The sequence below is a fragment of the Hyposmocoma kahamanoa genome, unplaced genomic scaffold (assembly GCF_003589595.1).
Source record: "Hyposmocoma kahamanoa isolate Upper Pololo Valley unplaced genomic scaffold, ASM358959v1 99702, whole genome shotgun sequence".
Taxonomy (NCBI): domain Eukaryota; kingdom Metazoa; phylum Arthropoda; class Insecta; order Lepidoptera; family Cosmopterigidae; genus Hyposmocoma; species Hyposmocoma kahamanoa.
In genome coordinates this window covers 1,590,847-1,615,511 of record NW_020656001.1, presented here as the reverse complement: position 1 = coordinate 1,615,511, position 24,665 = coordinate 1,590,847, and the positions used below count along the sequence as shown (strand labels likewise).

Genomic DNA, 24,665 nt, shown 5'->3' with positions numbered 1-24,665 from the left:
AGCAACATTAGCATTACGTTCAAGTTTTACATTGTCTGGTCTGACACACCGCTTAATTTTTTATTCTTTGACCGCCACTCTCGTTTTTGTCCCACATTGCGAAAAATATTATCAAAATTATTAATATAGTAAGTATTAAAATAATATTTACGCATGATATGTGATTCCTTGCATTTTACAAGCCTTGTTTGTATAATTTGCATAACTCAACAAGCATCTCGTTTTTATCTTGACCGATTGTCTGTGACGTTCTTGACATTCGGCAACTTAATAGTGCAACGCAAGACAGCTCATTAGCCAATTTTTACCATGCCACGTTTAAAGGCCGGCCTACGGCATGCCGCGGCATGTCGAAGCGCGTCGCGGCATGCCGAAGCGCGTTGCGGCATGCCGCGGCACATCGTGGCGTCCCGCAGCAAGGCCAGCCACTAATTTTCAACTAGTTTTGCTCTCAAACCTTATTTCAATTAGTTTAATTGTCATAATTCTGTGACCGACGTGACTTGCGGGACGTCTGTGGAATGAAACGGCATGCTACGATGTGCCGCGGCATACCGCGGCGTCCTGCGGCATGCCACAACGTGCCGCGGTATAATTGTATCGAAATAAAGTAATATGAATTCTAACCTCGATGAAATAAGGATAAAAATAACTTGATCAAAAATAAAATCCTTTGCCGTGCCGTGCCATGCCGCGACGTCACTCTGCGCCGGCCTTAAGGCACTTTGTAACATATCATCTACCTTTTATCTATATCTACATATATTCTTTTTTTCTGCGCCGCTTTAATTTCGTAGTTCTTTGTCCCTTCAAAACTACCTAATACGCCAAGAATTATCTTAGACCCCAGTATTTTTGGAAAATTATTGTAAATATTAGGCGCCATTTTAGTATGTATATGTAGCAAGTGCGTCATGGCTACCATATTTTTAATTGTAATAATAACCAAAAATAGCTGTTCTGGGTTTGCAAGTAATTACTTTGCGTATTCAAGTTTTTGAAAATAAGGCCATAATATACGATCGAGTCAATCAACAAACGTCTTAAAAGCTGGCAAGTTCTATTTTGTGTCCTATTTGAAATGTCTTATAGTGTTGAATCTATTGCAAATAGTAATATTGCGAGAACCCGACATAATTTCAAAATGAATAATTATGTCTGTTACAGTTAACAAGAAATCCCGAAATAATGACATTAACTTGGAAGGCATGTCTTCTAAAAGTACTGTCCTACTTATATATCCGTTATTTTACCGTATTTATCAAAACTACATATTTATCTTAAGAGCTTTACCACTCACATACTTGTTTTGTTGATTTTAGGACCTTCTAAACCGAAGACTGCCGTGCCTTCCACGTCGCGATCCTCTAAAGGTATGTACAGTTTATTTGAGAATTATAATTTTCGGTTGTGTCGAAGTATCACAGCAACAGCATTTTTTTTACAGCAGCTCGTGTGAAGCCTACAATGCAATCCAATTTGTGCTCCTCAGTGAATATTAACAATGTAAGCGACGCCATCAACGCTACTGAGGAGACCAAAAATAAGCTATGCAAGACATGTGCCAAGTGCACCGTCATTGCCAAAATACACGACCGGCACGAGGTATCACGAGCACGGCAGCAGCAGAACAGCACCGACGTTTATGAATTCGACGCTCAAACTGACGACTCGTCGAGGGTTACACCATTCCATTCACAAAGCAAGCGGCGAAAAGCGCGTGCGCAGGGTTCCAGCGTCGACACCAACTCTGAAGAGGAGCAAAACAAAGTATATTTGGAAATGTTTCCCGAGCATGTGGTTGAGGTCACACTAAGCAGAAATGAAATCTTAAAGGCTTGTCTTATGCCACGTTCGCAGGCGCCCGCCCAAGAGCACTCTTTAGAAGAGAACGAGGATGATTTTAACCAATTGCTCCAGCAATTGAGCACGGCGCCAAAAACTAAACCTGCTCAGAAGAAGAAAAAGAAGCCGACACCGAGGAGAGCTGCTTCTCCTAAGCCGTCAACATCGAGGGGATCAGCTTCTGAGAGACTGGCTGCTAGAAGATCAAAGTTCCAGAGCCCGTTGATACAAATAACGCAGGAGGAAAAAAAGAAATCAATGAAACAGCCAACCACCAGTCAAATGGTAGAGGCACCTACGTTCCACTTGACAGAAGAGGAATTTAATGTAAGTATCAGATGCAAAATTGCTTAAATTATGATATGACTCGTACTAATGTTTTTTTTTTTATAGGATCCGATAGTATTTTTCACAAAAATATTGCCGGCAGCAGAGAAATACGGTATATGCAAAATAGTGGCACCGAAAACTTTCAAACCGAAGTGTCACCTGTCAGAGGACATGAACTTTAAAGTGACGAACCAGCACCCCGCACGAATGTACAATCGCTGGGGTCCCGCATCACGCGAATATGCCGTTATGAAAGCCTATTTGGCCTCGCAAAAAGTCTTGTACAGCCGAGGGCCGCTGGTAAGTTGTGTACATACAGTAATGCCTTCAAAGCTTTCAACCATTTAGTAGACATGCGCAAAACAGTGCCTCGAAAATAATATATATACACTAAATACATATTTGTATAGGCCACGTTAATTATAAGCATCACTCACTTTGCGATACAGTGTGATATTACCATCACTTGCATCACACAGACTAAAAATGAGATAGATGTGTTACTTATTATATGAATCACTATACACACACGCTATTACCATCACATTGCATTACAGTGTGATATTATCATCACTTGCACCACTCACTCACCCCACACGAGCACTCGCACATCTCTTCCGAAGATTGCTGCGACCGACACGCGTAAACTAGAGCACATAGGTATTACGCAGTGTAAATAAACAATTTTAATCTTTAAATAACGCAAACATAGCAATATAGATTATTCACTATGAGTAGCATTTATATTGCAACTGAAATAAATAATATTGTGCATCTATGCAAACGGTGTCAGTGTGGTCGTGTATCGGGTGATGTTATGATTAATGCTTAATTTTCCAAAGTTACATTGCACTGTTGCCTGATATCACAATTGTAATACTACTGTAATTACCAGTGATCAGAATTGAGTGACTTAATTTACCTAAACTAAAGAATAATGTGGACATTCCCTTGTGCAAGTCCCGGGACTTTTCGGAACTGATTATGTTTTAATATATGCGTATAATTTATTGAAATTTGAGTACATTGGCGAGAAAATATTATTTCCTATTAAGTATTTGCTACAAATTATAGTCCTACAAAAATAATGTTACAGTTGTGCTAATGTACTTTAAATACTGAAATAAATCTGAGACAACCTATATTTTGGAATGTTTGCAAAATAAAGTAATATGAATACCGGGATTTTTTGGTCATATCAGGAAATGAGTATGTCCACACTAAAAAAACGTTAATGTTTTAAGGAAATTAATTGCCTCAATTCTGATGACTGCTCATTACAACTGTACCTACTTATATAGTTCAATCTTGTGACAATAGATGGCTACGCAAAAACGTTGCATTGCGACGTTGTGTTGAATCACTAACAAGCAAACCTATGTGTGTTGTTCACATTAATTCTAAATACAATTCTGGCACGGTATTACTACATACAAACAGCGTGGCCTGTTTTTTATTAAAAACATGCATATAAGTCACCATTTGACCTCCGTGTATGTGTGACGGACGCACACATTCTCATAATCTCGCGTGGACTCGTGTTGCATACCGGGTCGTTTCACGCGCCATTGGATGTAAAATTGTAGCGGTCACTCAGTGTTTAAATAACGATCAGTACAGAGTACTAAAAAACCGACCTCAAAAGTTCGTGGCATTACTTACATCTATTCGCCAAGTTTTATTGAAATCGGTTACCGGAAAGTGCCCTTTGAGGTGGAATATTCTTCGAACAAAAGTCCCTCAAATTCAGAATTGTTCAACATTTCAATTCTATTTCATAATCATTCACCGTAATCAAGACACCTTTTTGCAAAATTTTGGATGTTCAGTGATACTGCCGCCTGCTTATACCGGGTGGAAATTTGTAATCTAAATACTGGAGATATAAAATTTTACTTAAAGAAAACATTCCTTTATTTTTTAAAAGAAATAAAACTGCATTCATAGATTTTCGAAACAACACGCGGGAACCGAACCCGCTTTAATCTGAAAAAAAAAAGAAACGCACCCTGCACTTTTATTGCATCGATCGATAGGGTTAATTATTAGCTAAATTCACATTTTTGTTATTTAAAAAATAAGCTTCCATTAAATCAAATTGTTCTTGATATGCCATTTTTACGATGAGACAAATATGAAATTTATTTATTTATAGGAAAACTATCAGTACTTAGAAAGGATATGTAAAAACAATCAAATGGAAATAACAAAAGACAATCCATTTTCAAATGAAACATTCCATATTTAAATTACCTCATGTCACTGACCAAAGAGTCTGCATTGCAAACATGTACAAATTGCAATCTTTTTATCTAAATAGTACTTCGTCATTTTAATGGATAAATGACGTCAACGTTAATTATACAAGTAATCTGATGGACCTTTGAGTAATAGTGCTTTAACTTGACCCGTTGAATTTATAACTCCAGATTACATGGTTTGTAAGAGAGATTTCATTGTCATAATTGACCCTATCGATTGATTTAATAAAAGTACAAGGTGCATTTTTTAAAGATTTTAGCGGGTTCGATTCGCGCGTGTGGCTAGCAATTTCCGAAAATCTTTGAATGCAGTATTATTTCTTTTTAAAAATAAAGGAATGTTTCCTTTAAGTAAAAATTTCTATCTCCAGTATTTAATGTACTTTCTTTCCAAATGGCATTACAAATTTCCACCTGTATATAGGGCGTCGCACAGCTATGCCACACGGAGTGAAAGTACCTTAAACACCGCAGATACAAAATTTTACTGAAAGAAGACTACATTTTGATTTTAAAAACTATTCGATCTGCTTTCGAAGATTTTTAAATAATCGTCCATCTGAACCGGGAATCGAACCCGACAAATGTGAAAAAAACCTGTAAATTTTATTATACTGTGCGAAAGCCTTAATCATAAGAATTGTTTTGTCCTAAATAACATAGCATCTTAAATAAAAGGAAGACCATGAAATGTAACATTTAATTAAAATAATTAGGTATATTCATAGATTTAGTATATAGGATACCTATACAGGCTGTATATTTGAAAGTGAGACATATTCATACATGTCATAGTAAATCATGTTACAACTTAACATAGACTAAAATAAAATTAGGATATGGGATAGAACAAAAAATTAATCAACAAATGTGTTTTGAAGTGTAGATAGGAATAAACCGATTCCCTTTACGCTTAATTTCGAGTGCAATGGGAGTGCTACCAAGCGAGCGCCGAGTGAGACAGCAACAATAACAATGATTTCACATTTACGTTTTAGGTTATGTTAATTGTTTTTTACTTGAACTATCATCGAAATGTTTTAGTAAGTAGTTATCATTTAATAAGAATTGAGGTTTTTGGCGTAGTTAAAAATGTGAAATCAAATTAATTACAATGATTGATTTTTTAGTTCTTTACAGTTTATTTACACTTACGTGGTACGGAGCAAGTGTTCAAAATGTCCACCGTTTTCCACAATGCATAGTCTAGCACGGCATAGTAAATTTTGTTTTAAATTGTACAACACAAACACATTTTGTCTCACAGTATAAAATGCTGAGATAATCCTCTCACGCAACGCAACAGTGTCGAAACACTGTTCACCTCCTCCGCGTAAACTCCGATTTGGGAACATTTCAATAGCTTGCCTCAAACTATCACCACTTATTGCGTAAAGTCGCACCATCTCAGTGAATTCCACGTTAGAATAAATACCCATTTTGCGGCGATCGGGCGAGCGGAAGGACAAATAATTTACGTGTCTTCGTTAGATCAAGGTCGCGCGTGGACTGAGCAATTTCGGTTATGCGCCCGCGTTGTCACCCCCGACCTGTGCTTTGCTTTTCGCCGCTGCGTCGGAGCAATAATAGTGATGTGCATAGATTTCGATAACGAATGTTGTGCTGAAGTAGTAGTCGATAAAAAAAAATTAAAAAATATTTTTTGTAAAGTTTAAGTTCATTAGTTTATTATTTCTTTGGGTTGAGAATCAGGAATATAACGCACTCTATAAGTATGTCCCACTTTCAAATATACAGCCTGTATACTAAATCTAAGGGGACGTTTGACCTTTTTACAGTTTTAACAGTTTTACTTTTTTAACAGGTATTGTCTATGGTACTCGTCACACTGGAACGTTCTGTACACAGAACTAAAATGAGTTTCAAAAAAAGAGCGTCGTATTTTTTAATCCTTTATAAAAAAATTGTTACATTTTAGCTCTTTGGTTTTAATTTTGTAGCGTTTGTTTACTTTCTTTTAAGTTTATTGTTATGGATTGTTTACAAAATATACATTAAATATTGGTTATGTTTCTTTATTTTATTTATTCGTAGAAAAAGTATTGTATGCAATCATTACATAAGTAGGTCTTAAAATCTCGTAACTATTACTTAGGCCGGTAAGGTACTCGATTTTAAGAATCCCTCATTATGCAACCATTGCATAAAATACTAAACTAGAGTTGACGTTTACTCGAAATTATGATTATTTCCACTAATATAGCTGCTATTTTTCAGGTGGACGGCATAGAAATCAACTTACACAAATTCTATCACGTAGTACAATCATTTGGGGGTTTGGAACAGGTAAATTAAATTCTATTTATTTATTTATCATTAATGAAAAACAATTGAACAAGTTCATTTAAAAATTCAATATCAATCTATGATACCCTTGAGAGAAGCGAGAGTCTAAAATTGATGATAATATCAATAATCGATCGAAGTCGAGGATATTTCTGTGGACGTCACCGTTCTCGTTCACTGTCTCGTGAACACCTACTCGACAAAATCAGAAGTATCTTGTATTGGCAGATGTGATCACCAACACGCCGCACAGTGGGTCCAAACTGATAATTCTTGGACATAGGAATAACTTGTGGAGTATCGAGCAAATTTTTTTTATATGATAGATAAATAACATTCCTAATCACTTTTATTCTTGTATAATTTCTTGAAAAGTTGGTAGTTTCAGGGATTTTTTTTGTATGGAAAAATATACATATTATTTTTTTCTACATAGAAAATGATTGGAACTATACTGTAAGTAACCCCCGCACATTACTTTTCGTATATTTTGAGATAAAAAATAAAATGTATGTTTCTCCATAAAAAAAAAATTATTTATTCTCTGAAACTATCAACTTTTCAAGAAATTATACAAGAATAAAAGTTGTTAGGAATGTTATTATCTATCATATAAAAAAAAAATTAGCTCGATACTCCACAAGTTATTCCTATGTCCAAGAATTATCAATTTGGACCCACCGTGCGGCTATTGTAGACTCCACCGGAATAATCTCAATTCTTTTGACCGTTAACGGGTTGGATTGCTGAGGCGTGTTGTTGCCAGCGCAAATGCAGCGCCGAGCACCACCACAAAGGCATTGTGAAAACCCCATTATAAAAACAAAATTTATGAAACGAAATACTTTCATAGATTTCTCATAGATGGCGCTACGGCTAAAAAGTCGTTAAGAATCAGATACAAAGATCCGATAACAAGCACGTAGAAAGATTCCAAAGGTCCGCTGATTGGCTACCTGGTTTAGTTGGCATAGCGTCTGGCACGGTTTGCTAGAAAACGTCAAATCAGGATCAAAGGATTTTTTCGGAGTGTCCAATCATTGTATTAATAATTATAACAAAATTTATCGTTTAGGTTTATGGTAGAAGCGAGAATCTATTGTACATAATAATATGTCTGAGAACCGCACTAGTTATCTAATTGCAAACTATGAGTACCAGAGCAACGAAATTTACACCGGAGCACTACCCAGAATACCCAGACCAGAGTCAATTAAAAAACAGTTTTTCAAATACGTACTACCAGAAATCTCAAGCCCAGTGCTATATATTGGGCGTCACAAGTTACTGTTATTTGTTGTTAGTAAACGATATGCTGATTTTTATTTTTCTTTATTTAGGTGGAACAAAAACGGCGTTGGAGCCGTGTAGCCGAAGCTATGTGCTTGCCGGAAAAATGCAAGACTAAACTGGAAAATATATACGTTAAATATTTACTACCTTTTGACACCGCATCCAAATGTAAGTACTATCACTAAATACTTTTAAGAAAGCATAACAGCCGTAGCATGGTGTTATACCGCATGCGATATGTGATAAACTTTCCCATGACATATTTATCTCAGTTGATAAAGCTAAGTTCCCATTAGAGCATGCAAATCGGTTATTGGTTATCGATAAAATTGAGTAACCGTCCATTTTGGAACCCGGGTTTTTCAGGATTTTCGAATTTGTCTTAAAAGGAAACTTAAATTCGTAACTCATAATATCAACGTATAGTGATTAATAGTGATAAATATAAGCTAACCAAATACTAGGAACTCGGGTATCTGACTCCAGTGCAGCGACAGCGTCAGCGAAAAGTGCGCGAGCAGTATAGCAAAACAAAATGTTCATGACAAAATTTCAAAATGGCAGTTTTACCGCGAATTTGAATTTTACAGCTAAGTGTGGATATAATAGTGTAATGCTACGCAAGCAGGAAACCATGGACATAGTTAAGTTTGTAGAGTTTTATTACAGATAAACAAACTTTATTTCTTAAAGTTTGTTAATCTGTAAGTGTTATTGAAATAATTTCTAAAATTTGAGTTTTTTTAAGGCATTTGTTTATTAGACTATATGCAAGTCGGATTTTTAATTAGCTGGACAAAGAGATAACTAGTGATATCACATTGCATAAATAATGTTGCCATATTTATTGTGTTTGGTTCAGTTGTCTATCAACTCACTGCAGCAGGTATTAGTGTGAAAGAAGCGTTGACGATGACTCATCATTGATGTCGATCTGTTAAGCAACACTATTTTTATTTAATAAAAAACTGACAATACGTTATGCGTCTGTGTTGCTAGTTTAGAGGTCTAGAGTGCAGTGGACGGCCGTTTGTGTTGTCAGTTTTGAAAATTCAAATACGCACGCGAAACGCTCTTTGGGAAAATACTTTTTTTATTCACTAACAATGATCGCCATAATTTTGTCATAAAACTGACGCTGGCACAAGCCTAGTGGCCGCCATATATAATAAAAGAAATATTGATAAACGCTCTTTGCCTGGAGTATAAGAATGGTTTTAAACTTGGGATCCACATGGCCACTCCAAAGCAACAATGATCCGAAAGCTGAGAGGCGTCCGTGACAACATACATCGAAACTGACATTGGACCAAGTCTTAGTGGCGACCATTAATGAAATAATAATAATTATTTTTTCTCTTACATCTTGCAGTGGAGCGGGAACAACTGATGGGATTGGTAGAGAAACGATGGAATGCGAAGTACAATAAGATGCGGAAATGGGCTATGAATCCATTGCACGCTCAAAAAAAGCTTCTCGGCGAGTCGGACTCGTCGGAGGATGAGGAAGAGGAGAATGACTTGTTATCCAAGGTCTTGAAGGAGGCCGAAGACTGCGTCACCCCTGGTCGCAAAATGGATTTTGCCTCCTTCAAAAAAGTAAGATTTTTGTGGTATTAGCTCTAAAGCACGAATGTTCTCCGAAATATGAAGGTATTCTACAAGATGTATCACGTGGGAGGGAATTGCACGATTTAGTTTCGCCTTTACCGAGGCTGGGTTGTAAACAACCTTTATGTTGTAGATACTTCAAGAATTCGCACTAAACGTTTCGCTTCCACAATTTTATGGCGAACGGCTACGGTGTGCAATTCCCTGTCTTCAGACTTGTTTTTCGAACGATATAACTTTTTTTTTAACTTGGGCCCTTTTCAAGGTGAGAGTGAATAGGCATTATTTAAATGAGTATGCTCCATCGTCGACCTCATCCTCATTTTCCATTAGGTGAGCTGGAGATCAAATGTGCGCTTGTTTTAATAAAAAAAGTTTCTAAAAGTCTCATCCTCATAATGTCCAAATATTAAAAGCTTCAGTCGTAAAATCGTATTTGTTAAAAAAAAAACTTAAAAACCTTTAATGAGCTGAACGCCAACTGAAGCAGTGCTGGTTTCTCAGTATATAGGCCCTTCCAAGTTTTTGAAAAAATTCTCATGAGCAAAATAAGTGGTGACGAAAAACAAATTGTGAAGATTATAAATAAGTTACGAGGATTGCCGTACGGGCCACATCAATGTAATAATGTTTTTATAGGTGGCGAAGCACGGAATGAACATGCATTTCCCGAACGGCGCCACGACAGAAGAAGTGGAAAAAGCATATTGGGACCACGTGCTGCTCGGTAGAGAGCACGTGGTTGTTCACGCGGCGTCTATCGATACCGGGCCCGAAGCCTACGGCTTCAGCAAGAGCAAAGACCCTTGCAGCAAACACCCATGGAACCTAAAGGTATTGTCTTGTATGTAAACACTACTTCTTGACGGCCTTCTTTATCCTAACCTCAATTGGTTTGAGACATTGCACAAGGTTGACTATATTTACTATTTTTGGTTAGTTATGATATTAGATCAAGTGTTGTCTACACCTAAAGTTTCCCAGTATTACTTTATGCGGTGGATTGCCTTGATTTTTAAAGATTGGCCAATCAAAGCAAAAGCATACATCGCGTATGAACGATAACTCTGGTCTAATTTCTGAACAGATGCTGAGCAACAATCCGGGCAACGTACTGCCTGCACTTGGCGACGTGCTGGGCGTGACAGTTCCAACATTGCATTTTGGGATGGTATTCGCCACTAGCTGCTGGCACCGCGATCCGCACGGCCTACCATGGATGGAATACATGCACGAGGGATCCTCTAAGATCTGGTGAATATATTGTAACCTTTTAGCGCGTTTACGTACCGCATCCGATTACATAGGGCTCACTATAAGTTTCCGGAACTGGCCACTTACATAAACAATATTTAAAAAGTGGAATGGAACCTGGAATGGAAACTCTTTGGCTGTAGAATACAGTTTGTTCCATCTGACTGTCACATGTTTTTATATTGTGGTATCATTTTAGAAATTGGTTGTCTACATCACTATGAATTTAACTCGTGAAAATTTTCGTAGTCTGGTTTTCCACGACTTTCAGTGTAATTTAACAGCTTAGCGGAGCTTCCCACGGCTTCAAACTGCTTTTGGCGATGAAGCACCATGCAAGACGACTATTTATAGCTGGTTTGCAGAATACAAACGCTGTCGTGTGAATCTCAGTGACGAATTTCGTGATGGTCGCCCGTCCACTGCTGTGAACAACAAAAACATCGATGCTGTGCCGTATGATCAAAACAGACAGGTATGTGACATACCATGAGATACGGGCATCTTTAAGCATAGGCATGAGTGAAATACAATCAATACTAAAGAAACATTTGAGTTAGAAAAAGCTGTGCTCTCTGTGTATCCCACACAATTTGACTGAGGCATAAAAAAGTGATCGCGTCACTTGGTGCAATGCCATGCTTACCAGATTCACCGACGGGGCGTCAAATTTGGTGTGGGACATAGTAACAGGCGACGAAACATGGATTTATAGTTACGATCCCAAAACCAAGCAGCAATCGAGCGTATGGGTCTTTCGAGATGAGCCGAAACCACCCAAAGTGGCGAGCGTGCAAAATGCCTTTAAGCGGATGATTGCTTCTTTTTTTAAATAAAACTGGACACGTGGCTACTGTTGCTTTGGAGAATCGTTGTACCGTGAATAGTGATTGGTACACGACCATTTGTTTGCCGGAAGTTATTGACAAACTCCGTAAAAATAACAGTAAACGCAGTATCATCTTGCACCACGATAATGCCACTTCTCCCCAGCCAGACAGACAAATGAATTTTTGAAGGTGAATAACGTTGACCTTATGATCAGCCATCCCGCGTACAGTCCCGACCTGACACCTTGTGACTTTTATTTCCAAAAATGAAGAACCAGTTACGCGGTCAACGATTTTCATCACCTGAAGAGGCTGGCGAAGAGTATGAAAAATATGTTTCAGAGATTGTCACGGAGGAGTGGCGTAAATGTTTTCAAAATTAGTTAATTCGTATGAAAAAGTGCATTAACGCTAACGGAGAATATTTTGAGAAACAATAAATTTATTTCTGACCATTTATAGTATTTTTTTCTTATTCATTCCGGAAACTTATAGGGCACTCCACGTATATGTATACATATCTAGAAAATCGGACAAACTTCGGATGTCGCTTGTGCACTAATTCCGATTCCAATCCGAGAAAATACAAATATCGGTTATACACCTAGACATAAAATGGTCCCTGCGATATTTAGGACCGTCGTTTCTCGGATTCGGAAAATCACCTGAGGATTCTTGACAGTAATCTTTACATTGTCAACTATAGGGCAATGTCTATACGCATCGACGATAAGATTCTGAATGATATTCAAAATTTGCTATTCACAAGGTTGAAAAGTACAGAGCAAGAAAAATTTTACACTAAAGGTACTAGCAGCATTACTGCTTCTGCGTACCTGTATGTCAAAAATCCATGGCAGTGATCCGTTTAACTCTTGCAGGTTGTCTAGAACCTTAATACAAATATTGTAAGTGATAAATGTTTATTTACAAACAGCAACTTTTCGAGTTTCTTATTCATTGTTCTCAGGGAAATCTGCAATACGAATGAGTACTAGGGTTAAATCTATGACAATTTCAAAGGCAATTTGCTTATCCATGAAATAAAGATAATTTAAGTTTCGAGTTTAGGTTAGTTTAGGTGTTACCACAAAAGGCAGGGAATGGCTTTGTCCATAAATCGATACGTACAGATGTATATATACAGAGTGTTTTTTCCTTAATTAGACAGTCTGTGGAAACCGAAACCAGTGGCGTCATACTTCGGGTTAAATAAAGGTTAAATAAATTTTTATTTTTTCAAAAATATCTATAACATTTCTATAAAATTCTAGTACTATTTAAAAAATATCTATGTCATTAGTTTTGTCGTCAACTTTCAGTCAATGTGGTTGTGCTGCGGAGCATTCTCCTCGGCAGAACCACCAATAAATATTCATTACTACACATAGTAAGTAATAGCAAATATATGGCATCAAATAATTCTATAACAATTCTATATTGACCTTGCACCCCCAAACCCTCAATCAGTTTTCAACCCAACCTGTTTTTTACATAGTTTGCAACTCTGCAAATGTCATGTTACTCCATTTTCAAAAAAGCCAGACTATAATTAGTCATTTTAATTTCCTAAATATTATATTATTTTCAGACTTACACATTTAGTACAATTTGAAAATACTTAATTATTTTATTTTATTCAAACTTGTAACTATGACATTGAATTCTTTTAACAATGATTTCGTCATTGTTTTTTTAAAAACATCGACTATGTACCTATCAATATCTGACGGGGCAAACTGTCAAAATATATTATGTCAAGATCTGCACGACTATTCAGGCTATTGTGCCTGGAGAGGAGCACGTGAAAAGGTTTGCTAAGTTGCCTCCTTGAGTTGAAACGTGGAACAGTACGTGCGATTCTCGATAATATTTCCAAACAATCCAGGTCCCCGCGGCAGCTTGTAGAGAAAAACCTGGTCATTTATGTCTCGCCGACTTGACAGTGTATTAAGTTTGAAATATTCCAGTCGTCTCTGGTATTTATTTTTGTAACTAAAGCCGGGGCTAAAAGCTAGATACCGTGTAAATATTTTTTGTACGTGTTCAAGTGGTTCCATACGACGCTTGGAAAGTCAAAGCCACTATGGACAAGGCAGTTGTATAGAGAAATTAGCGTCTTCGTATTTTTGAAGCTTTTAATGTTTATTTTTATGAAACTCAGCATTTGAAAGGCCTGTTCTATAATGTATTCGTCATGAGCAACATAACTAAGCTCGTTGTCCAGTTGTTTTACTATTGTTATGAGAAATATGTTAAGTCTGTAACGGATTTATTCTCAAAACTCAAGCCTCTTGAACAAACTACAACATACTCTTATCTCGAAATAACCCAACGACAAATGACAAATTTTTAAAAATCTTGCAAGTTGCTTTTTATATTCGTCAAAATAAACACATTTATTTTAGTCATCCATCACATTGGATAATTAAGTAACTATCTATATTGTAATTTAAATACGTAATTGTTTAATAAACTTTTTTGTTAAAAATATTTGTTTAACCTTTGAACACTTGATGTGACCTCTCGCCCGGCGCCCCTTTGACGTTGAGTGCTGGGACAGCCTGTATACATACATAGTGTACACATAACTGTTTTATAAAATCTATGTAAATATTACTATTTTATAAAATATATTTCTATGAACAAATTATGAATGTCCCATAATATGTAGGTACGGGATCCCCGCCGATCAGAGCGAATTCTTCCGTAAAGCTGTTGAGGAATTGTGCCCGATCCTGTGTCAGAACAAGTCGGTCTGGCTGCCGTCTGACATAACAATGATCCCGCCGAAACTGCTGCTGGAACACAACGTGTCGCTTTCGCATGTTGTGCAGAATCCCGGAGAGTACATCGTCGTGTTTCCGCAAGCTTACTCGTGTTCCATTTGCACTACATTAGTAGTGTCAGAAAGCGTGTACTTTGCCACCTACGAGTGGCTGAAGTCAGTCAACCAAGTATTCCAAGTGAGTAGCTACTTATTATTGCTATTATCGAATGTTAACTGCCTCCGTGGCTGAACGGTTACCTATAGGAGAAATATTTGTATGACCTATTTGTATTTCTCTCGTGTAATTTTTTATTGTCTATGTGTGTGAACGTGGCACCCGTGATACAGGATTTCCCTAGTCCGGAAGTACGAGTGTGTGCATTGTTATTATTATGTTTTACTATCATGATATTCATTTATTTTTTGTGACATTACTCCATTTGTTTGTTATAATTATGGATACAAAGATTGAACACAGTAAAACATTCCTTTGATGTGTCAGGACTCGAGCCTGCGTCTATATGCCAATGTAGGGCAACAGCTCTACCGACTGAGTTACAGATCGAGTCAGAAGAACTTCTCTATTCGTTTGTTACATATCTTTGATTTTGGATCTTTTTTCTTTGTGTTTGTTCCTTGTGACCATTGACCTACCAACAATGCTATGTCAATAATGATAGTTACTTAACATTCTAAAATCGCTTGAAAATTACTTGAATTATTAACGGACTTCAAAAAAGGAAGAGGCTCTCTATTCGACTGTATGTTTTTCTTTGTATGTATGTTACGCGATAACTCTTTTTGAACCGATTTTGATGACTCTTTTTTTGTTGGAAAGGAGTTACCTTAGTATTCTAAGAGTGGCAAACTTGCGATAAATGACTTTTGAGGTCGGTTTTTTTTAGTACTCTGTACTGAGATTATTTTTGTATTCTTTTTGTGAAGTTTATTATTATTAGAGCAAGATTTGGAACATCTGTGTGCGGGTGAATCTTGTTGAAATACTGGCTAGATAGTACTTCGTATTCTGTAATCAAAATTTGTATTCTCATATATTATTCAAAAAACTTGTTTGTCATGTGTTAACTTCAAACAAAATCACAAACTATTAAACAACGTTTTTCCAATTTTCTCCACGAAAACACCACAAATCTAACATTGCTATTAGCGAATTACTCATTACCGCATTTCGTATAAATGCGTAGTTCTAATCACGATGGAAGCATTTTGACAAAATTCTAGCCCGTAATTTGTCCTCGTATTAGCCTTGCATGTTCGTAATACATTGTTAAGAAGGACTGTAAAAAACAAAAAGATGTGTATTATGACCATTTGAAAAAAAAAAGTGATCCGTGGTGCCCTGACTGATAAAATAGTCAGGAGTACATAAAACGAAATAAATAACAATGAAATCATTAATTTTTATAGTTATATCTGAAAACATGCAAAATTTCGGTATATTCCACATAACCCCACTACGAAATTCCCACTAGTGGGGATCTTGACCTTTTATTAAATTTTATTCCACTAATCCCCACTAACGTAGTACTTGCTACGCAGTGGGGATTTGTGGAATAAAAATCACACACGCTACATATTTTTATTTAATAAACCAGATGCTATATAAATGACACAAACAATTTATTTCTTCATCGTGTAAACTTGTCAAAATTGAGATGGTACCGGTTGCCAGTTCACGGTCGATACGTCATTAACTTTTCAGTCTGAATTTACTTACACTTTAGTAATATTACACAGCAACAAAAGTACTTAACTAAAACGACAATTTACTAATTGTAAAATACGTTTTAGTCAGTCTGACGGGGTCACCTTTTCGAAAATCCAGTGACTTTAAGCTTGAAAATGCGTTAGTCTGTGTCTGGTTCTCAGTCACCAACCGCATACGTGAACAGGGGACTGAGATTTCAACTGTTAATCGGTTAGACCTTGACAATCCACCACTTTACTTACTGTCTAATAGCTTTAGGCACAAAAGCGGTAAATGACTATTATGTCTATACTAAAAATACCAACGATCTGAGGTTGATTATTGTTTGAACCACTCACCAGGGAACAGGGAACAGCGTCACTGATCGCAACACAATTTCTTACCGGTGAGGCACCGCACTGACGAACTGAACGCATGCCGTGTTGTCAAGTTTGATACGAACTTCACGACGTGGTACGATCGGTCGGAATAGCGAATTTTCTCGAAAATAGTCATATTTGTGATAATTTTGGAATCACATTTTTTCCAGGGCCTGATAACAAATTGCAGCGACAAAAGTATTTGAATGATAGTAAGATAACTTCTAATTGGTGCTTGGTAACTCAGCTTTTAAACTAGTTTTTCTATTCCATTAGGTAGTTGCGACACACCAGGGTCTGAGGTTTTCAGACTTCAAAGGGCATCGTTTCGTAAAAAACAGTTCCTGACGTTCATTGACTAGACTGTTAATGATATAAATAAAAGCTAAAAAGTCGTTGAAAAACCAAATACAAAGATACGACAACAAGCACATAGAAAAATTCGTGAGGTCTGCTGATTCGTTCCAAGTTTTCGATCTTTGTATTAATAAATAAAGGTGTAGATATAAAAATAAGCGATTTAAGGAATAACTTTCACCGATTTTTCGGGCTATCGAAAATTCCATCATGATTAGAATGTGCCAAATACATTAAGTCAAAAGTTCAAAGTGCATCTGTTTCTAGGAGCTGCGCGAGAGCTGCGAACCGACGGCGTTCTCGTTAGAACAATTGTTGATAGCGTTGTCGAAGAATCAACCGTTACCGATGTCCGTGCTGCAGCTCGTCCACGCAAGCTTGAGCACCATTTTACAAATGGAGATGAGCAACCGACCAGCGCTCTACAGGAAAGGACTCACCCCGGTCAGTGCCAATTATCTCTTTTTAGCGAAAACTGAAGTAGCAGTAGAGATTCTTGTGAAAGAGTTCGTCCAGGAAAGTACTGCCGCCTTACCTATTTCTGCCGTCAAGCCGTAATGTGAGCGTTACTGTCTTCCAGCTTTGAAGGGACTTGTGAACGTATGTCTCAGGGTGACACTGCAACTGTTATGGACAGGCGTGTCGCTTTCCGCCAGGGGCACGACTTATTCGTCCCGTCACTCGGTGTCGTAGAAAAATGCCATGTGACGTGAGACACTTTTTGAGTAACAACAAATTATTCTCCATCAACCCATTTGTACGTCTCACTTCTGGGCACGGGTTTCCTCTCAAGCGAGAGTTTAGGCCATAGCCCGCCACCCTGGCTAAACGCGGGTTTGGAACTTTACACGTTTTACCGAAGGTTGTATACCTACTTCGACTTTATATTTCGAGATTATTATTATTTACATTTTATTTCATACAAATAACGATTCTTTTTTACATCGAGTATATAACCAGAAACAGAGTCGAAATAAGGGCCATCCATCACTGGCAACTCATCAGGCGAATGGGCCGTATATCAATTTTAAATATCAACTCTCGTTTGCGCTGAAATCACAAATTAGAAAGTTGAAATAGTACAGCGCCAACAACTGACCTGTGTGTACGTCTCCGTATATTCCAAAAATATTCTGTATTTATTGCAATAAAAATAATATCTCTAACAATGGGGGCTGTTCCATTTGGTGGTGTGGGGAAAAACAGCAAAACATCTAATTGCAAAACAAACGGAATCACATTTCATCAGTAATTAAATATGTCATTATGCAATTATCGTCCATTATAGCAAAGCTTAAGTTAAACTGGTTGATTTGAAGTGAAACGGCACCTGTCAATTGTTTCGAATTCGGGCTGGCCAATCGGAGCGTAGTTGTGATAGTAATGATTTGGCAGAATAGTTTTCAAACAAATTAAATGACATTTCGTCTCTATTCCTGGTTATATACTCGATGCCTTATTACAACCAACAACCAATATTAAATATCTATTGTTATCACAGGTCATTCTTCCACTTGAGAGCGAAAGTCAGCTCAGGCGACCAAAAAGAGGCAAGAAGCACGCATGGAACGTGCGCGATCTCGATGACTGCCAAATTTGCCGCACACCACTGTACATCGCGAAGGTAAGTAATTTCAGCAAACAAACAAACGCACGAAAGAATTTTTCATCGCACTCGCTCTTAAACAGTATTGTTGATTGGTAGCTAACTTGACTGTAATGCCCCAAATAAAACCCTCCGGATTTTTCTCTTCCCATTACAGCCATAGTCGGTAAGGAAATTTTTTAAATTTGTAGCACGACATACTTCCTTACATGTTCAAGCTAGGAGGTTACTTAAAGTTCAAAATTAAAACGTTGGTTTAAAATGTTATCTAAACACAATTTAATTGCAATTCACCCACATACTACTTAAATAATACTACATTATACATAACATAACATAACATTTATTTGATTTCAATTACTATATAAAAATTTAGCAAATCTTATCATGGCTGTATGCGCTTTTGCTTTTTACAACATTTTAGTTCGTGTTGTATTTATTATCTGTTGAAGAATATCTAGCTGACCATATGTTGATAAAAAAACTCGCCATTTGCACAATTATTATAATAATATATATATAATTGTTGTGTTGTGAATCTTACTTATTCATACTAGAAATAAACATTGTATTTATTTCCTCGCAAAGAAAGACTTTGTTTGTATCACGGACGGTAAAAAATACAAAAATACTAATAGGTCCTCGTTAGTGATTTCTTATTTACCGTACTATTATATATAATCATAACTAACGTCATTGGCATTTTTATTTTTAGCAAAATTGAGTTATCAACAATATCAGCGAAACGAGATCTATTTCTTAATCGTATAATTGTATTTAAAATTCTAATTGTAGGTAAAAGTATATTTAAGTGTAGGTTAATTTAGATCTTAATTTTGAGTGTGTGGGTTTTGCTTGTGAATATTCGTTAGCTATTGACTGTTTGAACACACTTGAACACACTTAGTTTTGAGAGTAGATTTGTCTTCTCATATAAATGCGAGATAGTTGCAAACCCTTAATTAAAAAACTAAGAATATTGTCCCTTCCTTCCTTATATGTATATTCGAGATGAGTATTTTTGTCAAAAAACATAGTTCAAAAAATTTTCGTTTTTTAACATGATATTCCTATCGTTTGGCCTAATTGCTATAACATGTGCGTAAAACTATATAGTGTATTTGTTTACCTGACGATATAACAATGTTACCTACGTCTAGATTTAAGAAAATACTTTCTTACTTACGTTTCAATTGCTTGTGACAAATTGTTTTTATAATGTAAACGAGTTTTTGACATTTGAATTTTGCAGCCTGTGACTCACTACATATTTATTACTTTGACATGCGTTCATCTTTGTACTAAATCATAATTTCTCTTTAATTATATTATTCAATTAAAATGTATATATATATATTTAATTTAATACGACACGATTTTAATTATATAATGTAATATGACTTGAAGAATAAATGCGAACAACGTATAATATTTGCTATTAATATTTGTATGTCAGTTACTGGCGCAACACGCTAAAGTATAAGTGAATCTTAAATATGTAAACTGTATTTACCGTGTATGCTTACAAATAAATATATCTCTGTCTCAACAACAACGAAATATATAAAGGATTACAAATGTATGTTATAAATAGAACGAATTACTTGCAGGTGACGGGCATTACTGGGAAGAAAATGGCACTGTGCACAACACACGCCTTGGGTCTTCTGGAGATTCCGAAATATAAGAACGTCGACATGGCCCATGTGCAATTCATACAATTCTTCTCAGACACACAACTCGAGGAAATATTGTCGAGTTTCCAGAGACGCCTTCAACAAGTGTAATTAAGTTTTTATTGAATGTGCGTTCGGATGGATGGATGTTTCACCAACATGACATTCAATTTTTTTAGTTACTCCACAAGTTTATTATAATTTATTAAATAAAAATAGAACACTTAGCATTTCGATCCGGTTTAATTCCAACCAACGCCTCCCAGTAAACCTCTGGCACGGTCGCCTTTAAGCCACCTGTGAGAAGTCTATGAAAGATTTTTCTTCACTCAGGGTAGTACCTTTACAGCTACGATGAGAGAAGTAGCTATATGTTAGAGATGTCACTTTAATAATTGTAATTAAGTTTTTTTCGTTTATTTTAATGAAACTGAAAAAAGTCATTAAAAGACAAAATAAAGATTACTACAAATCCATGGAAAGTTTGTAGGGTCCATTGGTACGTTCCGTAGTTTAGTTAGCAGCCGTCTGACACTGTTTGCTGGGAGACATTGGTTCGAATCCAACCGCATCGAAGTTAATTTTTTCTGTGTTCGATTTTTGTTTAATAAAATTATAAGTCTGATATATTTAATTGTTTTTTCGTATATATTCATATACGATTATGCCTGTACATTCCGTACTTATTGTTTGATGGTTTGATGTATACCCATCAAACCTCTTTATTAATTGGTTGGTATCGTACATTTTAGGCCGGATTCTCGTTCTCACATATATAAAGTATTTTTTTTTTAATGGGACAGTTTGGGTAAATCCGAAATCAAAGAACATACAAGAAAACTGTCTTAGAACAACTAAATCTTCTTTTTGTGGAAACAATTTCGGCGTAGTCAATTTTATGATGAATCGTGAGTTGTCCATAAAAATTAATAAAACTGTCAAAAACATTTTTTAGTACTGATCGACGATCAGTTTCATGAAGGCATCATTTCATTGTATGGGACGAATCGGGTCAGCAGAAGTTGGTCAAATATCATAAAATATTTTTTCATGCAAAATTAATAACATTTTACTTAATTTGACCAACGTACTGTCCCGATTCTTTACAATAAAATAATTCTCATAAGCAACTGAGTCTAACAGGTATAAAAAAACGTCAATTTCATTCAATTGTATGTAAAATCATTTTGCCGTCCCGATTTTTTCGTCCCGTACAATGAAATGATCCTTACATAAAATTGAGTCAGATCAACTCAAAAAAATTTTACTAATTTTATTCATTTGTATGGACAACTCACGCTTGACCAACAAAATTGAGTATGCCAGAATTGTTATTGTTTTCACAAAAACACTATCTTACACGGCAAAGTTTAGGACAGAATTATAATTCCACATTAAAGCTAAAAAACTATTCTGCAAATAGTTGAAACAAAATTAGCTTAGAGTTCAGTAGAAAAAAGAATACAATCGCAACCCTCTGACTTTAATGGATCTTAGACGAGGGGGGTCTCATTACAGTGCACACGGGTATAATATCCAAATAAAGTAAAGTCCGCGCGTATTTCGACAAAAAACAAAGCACTTTGTTTTCGTCAACGCATTTTCGCGTTATCGCGATTTTTGTTTCAAGTTCCAAACGCACTTGAAATGAATACAATAAATTATAACAAAGATTAAGAAAAATTCATTCGATCCTGCTGGATTAGAACCAACACCCTGAGGCAATCCGTGCCAGATGCTCTGCCAATTAAGCCACAGAACAAACCAGCAGACCTTGTGAATTTTTCTGTGTTTGTTGCAGATCTTTTTTTTAACTACTTTTTTGTCGTAGCGCCATCTGTGAGAAATTTATTTCTTCACTCAGGAGGATACCGCTACAGCTACTATCGCTGACTAGAGATGTCGCTTTCAACTTCAACTTTTGTATCTATGGCTCCGTCGTTTTGCGCGACGATTTCGCCAACGTCAGGGTTGAAAATGATTGTAATTATTTTTTTTTATTGTAATTTTTTTTTTTTTGTGAAATTACTCGTCATAGAAGTTCATATAAAGAAGTTGAACGGAAGGGCAGCAGGACGCGTTCGTCAGTGTTCGTAGTTTACGACAGCATATCACTGTAACGTCCACAGAAACGCGGTCGTAATATCGAACATGGTAATGTACGTAAGAAGCGCTCGACGAGCTTATATGTAAAATACGTCAATGGGGTTGTATTAGGTCCTTCCTTACCTATGAAATTGCCTTTTTATATAGAGAGAAAGGAAAACATTTTTTTGTGAAAAGTATATATCCAAGTATTAGCCATTATTGTCTATGCAGATGTCTCTGCTATGAAAATCTTAGGAGTTTAAGGGCATTTTTCTTATCGGAATTGAATTTTTTTCCAGTAAAAGTTAACCAATTTCCGAAAAAAAATTAAAATCAGTTGGAGCAAGGAAGTTTTTTGTTTTATGTTTTTTTATTTAGTTTTTCGTTTTATTTAAGGAAGCCATTTTTTGTATTACTTTAGTGCCGGTTGAGTATGCTCAAATTTTTATTTACGTGTGTAAAGAAAGAAAATATATTACGTACCTGAAATACTCGCAATTCGGTGGGGGTCCAACAACCGAATAGTGGGGCTTAGTGAGGTAAGCAAATTATGCAGGGTGTTTTGGAACGAACGGTCGTTTAAAAATTGATTGTACCTAAGGCTTCGTTCACACGGCATTGTACTACATGTTTTTTGCAATATAAATCTTAAAAAAAAACACTAGCGCATATGTACGCGCCACTATTTTTTGCAGTACAAACGACGTGTGAAAGGTTCTCCAAGTAATACTTAGAGAATCTTTCACACGTCGTTTGTACTGCAAAAAACGCACACCGCTAAATACGTTCGTTTATCGAGCACTCACTCACTTAGCAAAATACTACGTTCTTTTTTGAAAATTTTTAGTTCAGTAGCGAGTACCATAGACAATAGAATTTTGGTTCAGAACTAAAAAGAGAGTCGAAACGTCGCGTCGCGTCCTGTTTTTCAACTACAACGCTTGGCGACGCATTGCTTAACACAAATTTGTACCTTAACAGTGGGAAAATAGAGATGAATATACTATAGACGAAAACATGACACGTCGCGACGCTTCGACTCTGCGCCAGTGTGAGATGAGCCTATAAGAGATAGCCGAAAGTAATTGAAAAACTTTGTTTCATCGTTTCTTGGATCTTCGAACAATTTTTCAAAAATGTATTTGTAAAACCCAAATACTTTCTGTTACACCGAGGGCGAATCCGTTGGCATCTACTATGCCAGTACACTGTTTCGAAATACCTTCAGATTGGACATTGTTAGTGAAGCTTAATATAATGATGCGTTGTAATATTCTAAATACAGGATGAAAACTCCCAATCCCGTGTGCCAGTTTTGGAGAAAATTACCTTAGAGTTCTTCGATTTTTATGCTTAGAAATTACAAAAATTATTAAATCTCAAAAAATAATGATATGCTAAATATTTATTAAAATGAGTTTCACAGGAATTTAAAACACCATTTGTTAAGCTTTGTCGCTTTTCCAAAATGCAGGCGTAAGTTACAATTTTTTCCTTAAAAAGCATTTTATAAAATGACAGAAAATGAAAATGAATTTTTACAAAAGAAACTTGTATACCTATGGTCCTCGCATGTTCTTGAATAATAGTTTCGTTTGTGAAAGTCTGGTGTCTATAGTTTGTAGAAGTACTACTAACTGTCTCAGTAGAACGTTTATAACGGAAACCATATTGATTGTCCCCTAGTACATTATTTTTCTCTGCATATTGATATAATCTTTTGTTGACTGATTTTTTTGAAAACTTTAGAGAGAGAGAGAGAGAGAGAGAAGTATTAATATTGGTCGATAAGTTGTGAGGCGTTTTTATTCCCTGATTTAAATATTAGTTTTATAAGAGGTTTTTGAAAGATTATAGGAAAAATATCTAATTCGTAGCTTATTTTACAGACAGAGGTATGATAAAGGCGGCGCAAGAACATTGTTTTTTTTTTTTTTGCATAAATACCATTGAATGAGCAGGAGTCCTTACCAATTGGGCTTTGGCAGCTAGTTCAGTGTCAGTAAAATGGAAATTTTCGATTTTCTTAACTTACGCTGGCATTTTGGAAAAGCGACAAAGTTTAATAAATAGTGTTTTATATTCCTGTTAAACTCGTGTTGATAAATATTTAGTAATATTTTTTTTTGAGTTTTCTCCAAAACCCATTGACTTACAATTATATGGACGTCGGGTCCGCGCTAAAAAGTGTCCGCACTTGTAAGGCGCTAAAATCGTATACAGAGCGCGACACTCCGCTTTAGTCTTCATTTGTTCTACTGACAGCGCGATACTGCGATGACATTACAATTTAAATTTCGAGTAGGTTGACTTGGGACATTTTTTTCGTGGTTTTTGTATTAGACCCGT

The 24,665-nt window shown here is 36.2% G+C and overlaps 1 protein-coding gene across 7 annotated transcripts in view; it reads left to right on the top strand.

Moving 5' to 3' along the window:
- LOC113239234 (protein Jumonji) overlaps positions 1 to 20,465 on the top strand; it is a 34,197-nt gene extending 13,732 nt beyond the window's left edge. For 5 of the 7 annotated variants that reach the window (XM_026476151.1, XM_026476150.1, XM_026476149.1 and 2 more), the window contains 13 exons: positions 1,323 to 1,373; positions 1,448 to 1,770; positions 1,861 to 2,172; positions 2,239 to 2,475; positions 6,675 to 6,743; positions 8,084 to 8,204; positions 9,409 to 9,635; positions 10,287 to 10,481; positions 10,735 to 10,901; positions 14,406 to 14,697; positions 17,214 to 17,390; positions 18,448 to 18,570; positions 20,163 to 20,465. In XM_026476151.1, the coding sequence (XP_026331936.1) occupies positions 1,323 to 1,373; positions 1,448 to 1,770; positions 1,861 to 2,172; positions 2,239 to 2,475; positions 6,675 to 6,743; positions 8,084 to 8,204; positions 9,409 to 9,635; positions 10,287 to 10,481; positions 10,735 to 10,901; positions 14,406 to 14,697; positions 17,214 to 17,390; positions 18,448 to 18,570; positions 20,163 to 20,339 (2,471 nt within the window). In that variant the 3' untranslated portion in view covers positions 20,340 to 20,465. The remainder of the gene's footprint in view (positions 1 to 1,322; positions 1,374 to 1,447; positions 1,771 to 1,860; positions 2,173 to 2,238; positions 2,476 to 6,674; positions 6,744 to 8,083; positions 8,205 to 9,408; positions 9,636 to 10,286; positions 10,482 to 10,734; positions 10,902 to 14,405; positions 14,698 to 17,213; positions 17,391 to 18,447; positions 18,571 to 20,162) is intronic. The other 2 variants (XM_026476148.1, XM_026476146.1) reach the window with 1 other exon arrangement.
- The last annotated feature ends 4,200 nt before the right edge of the window (positions 20,466 to 24,665 follow it).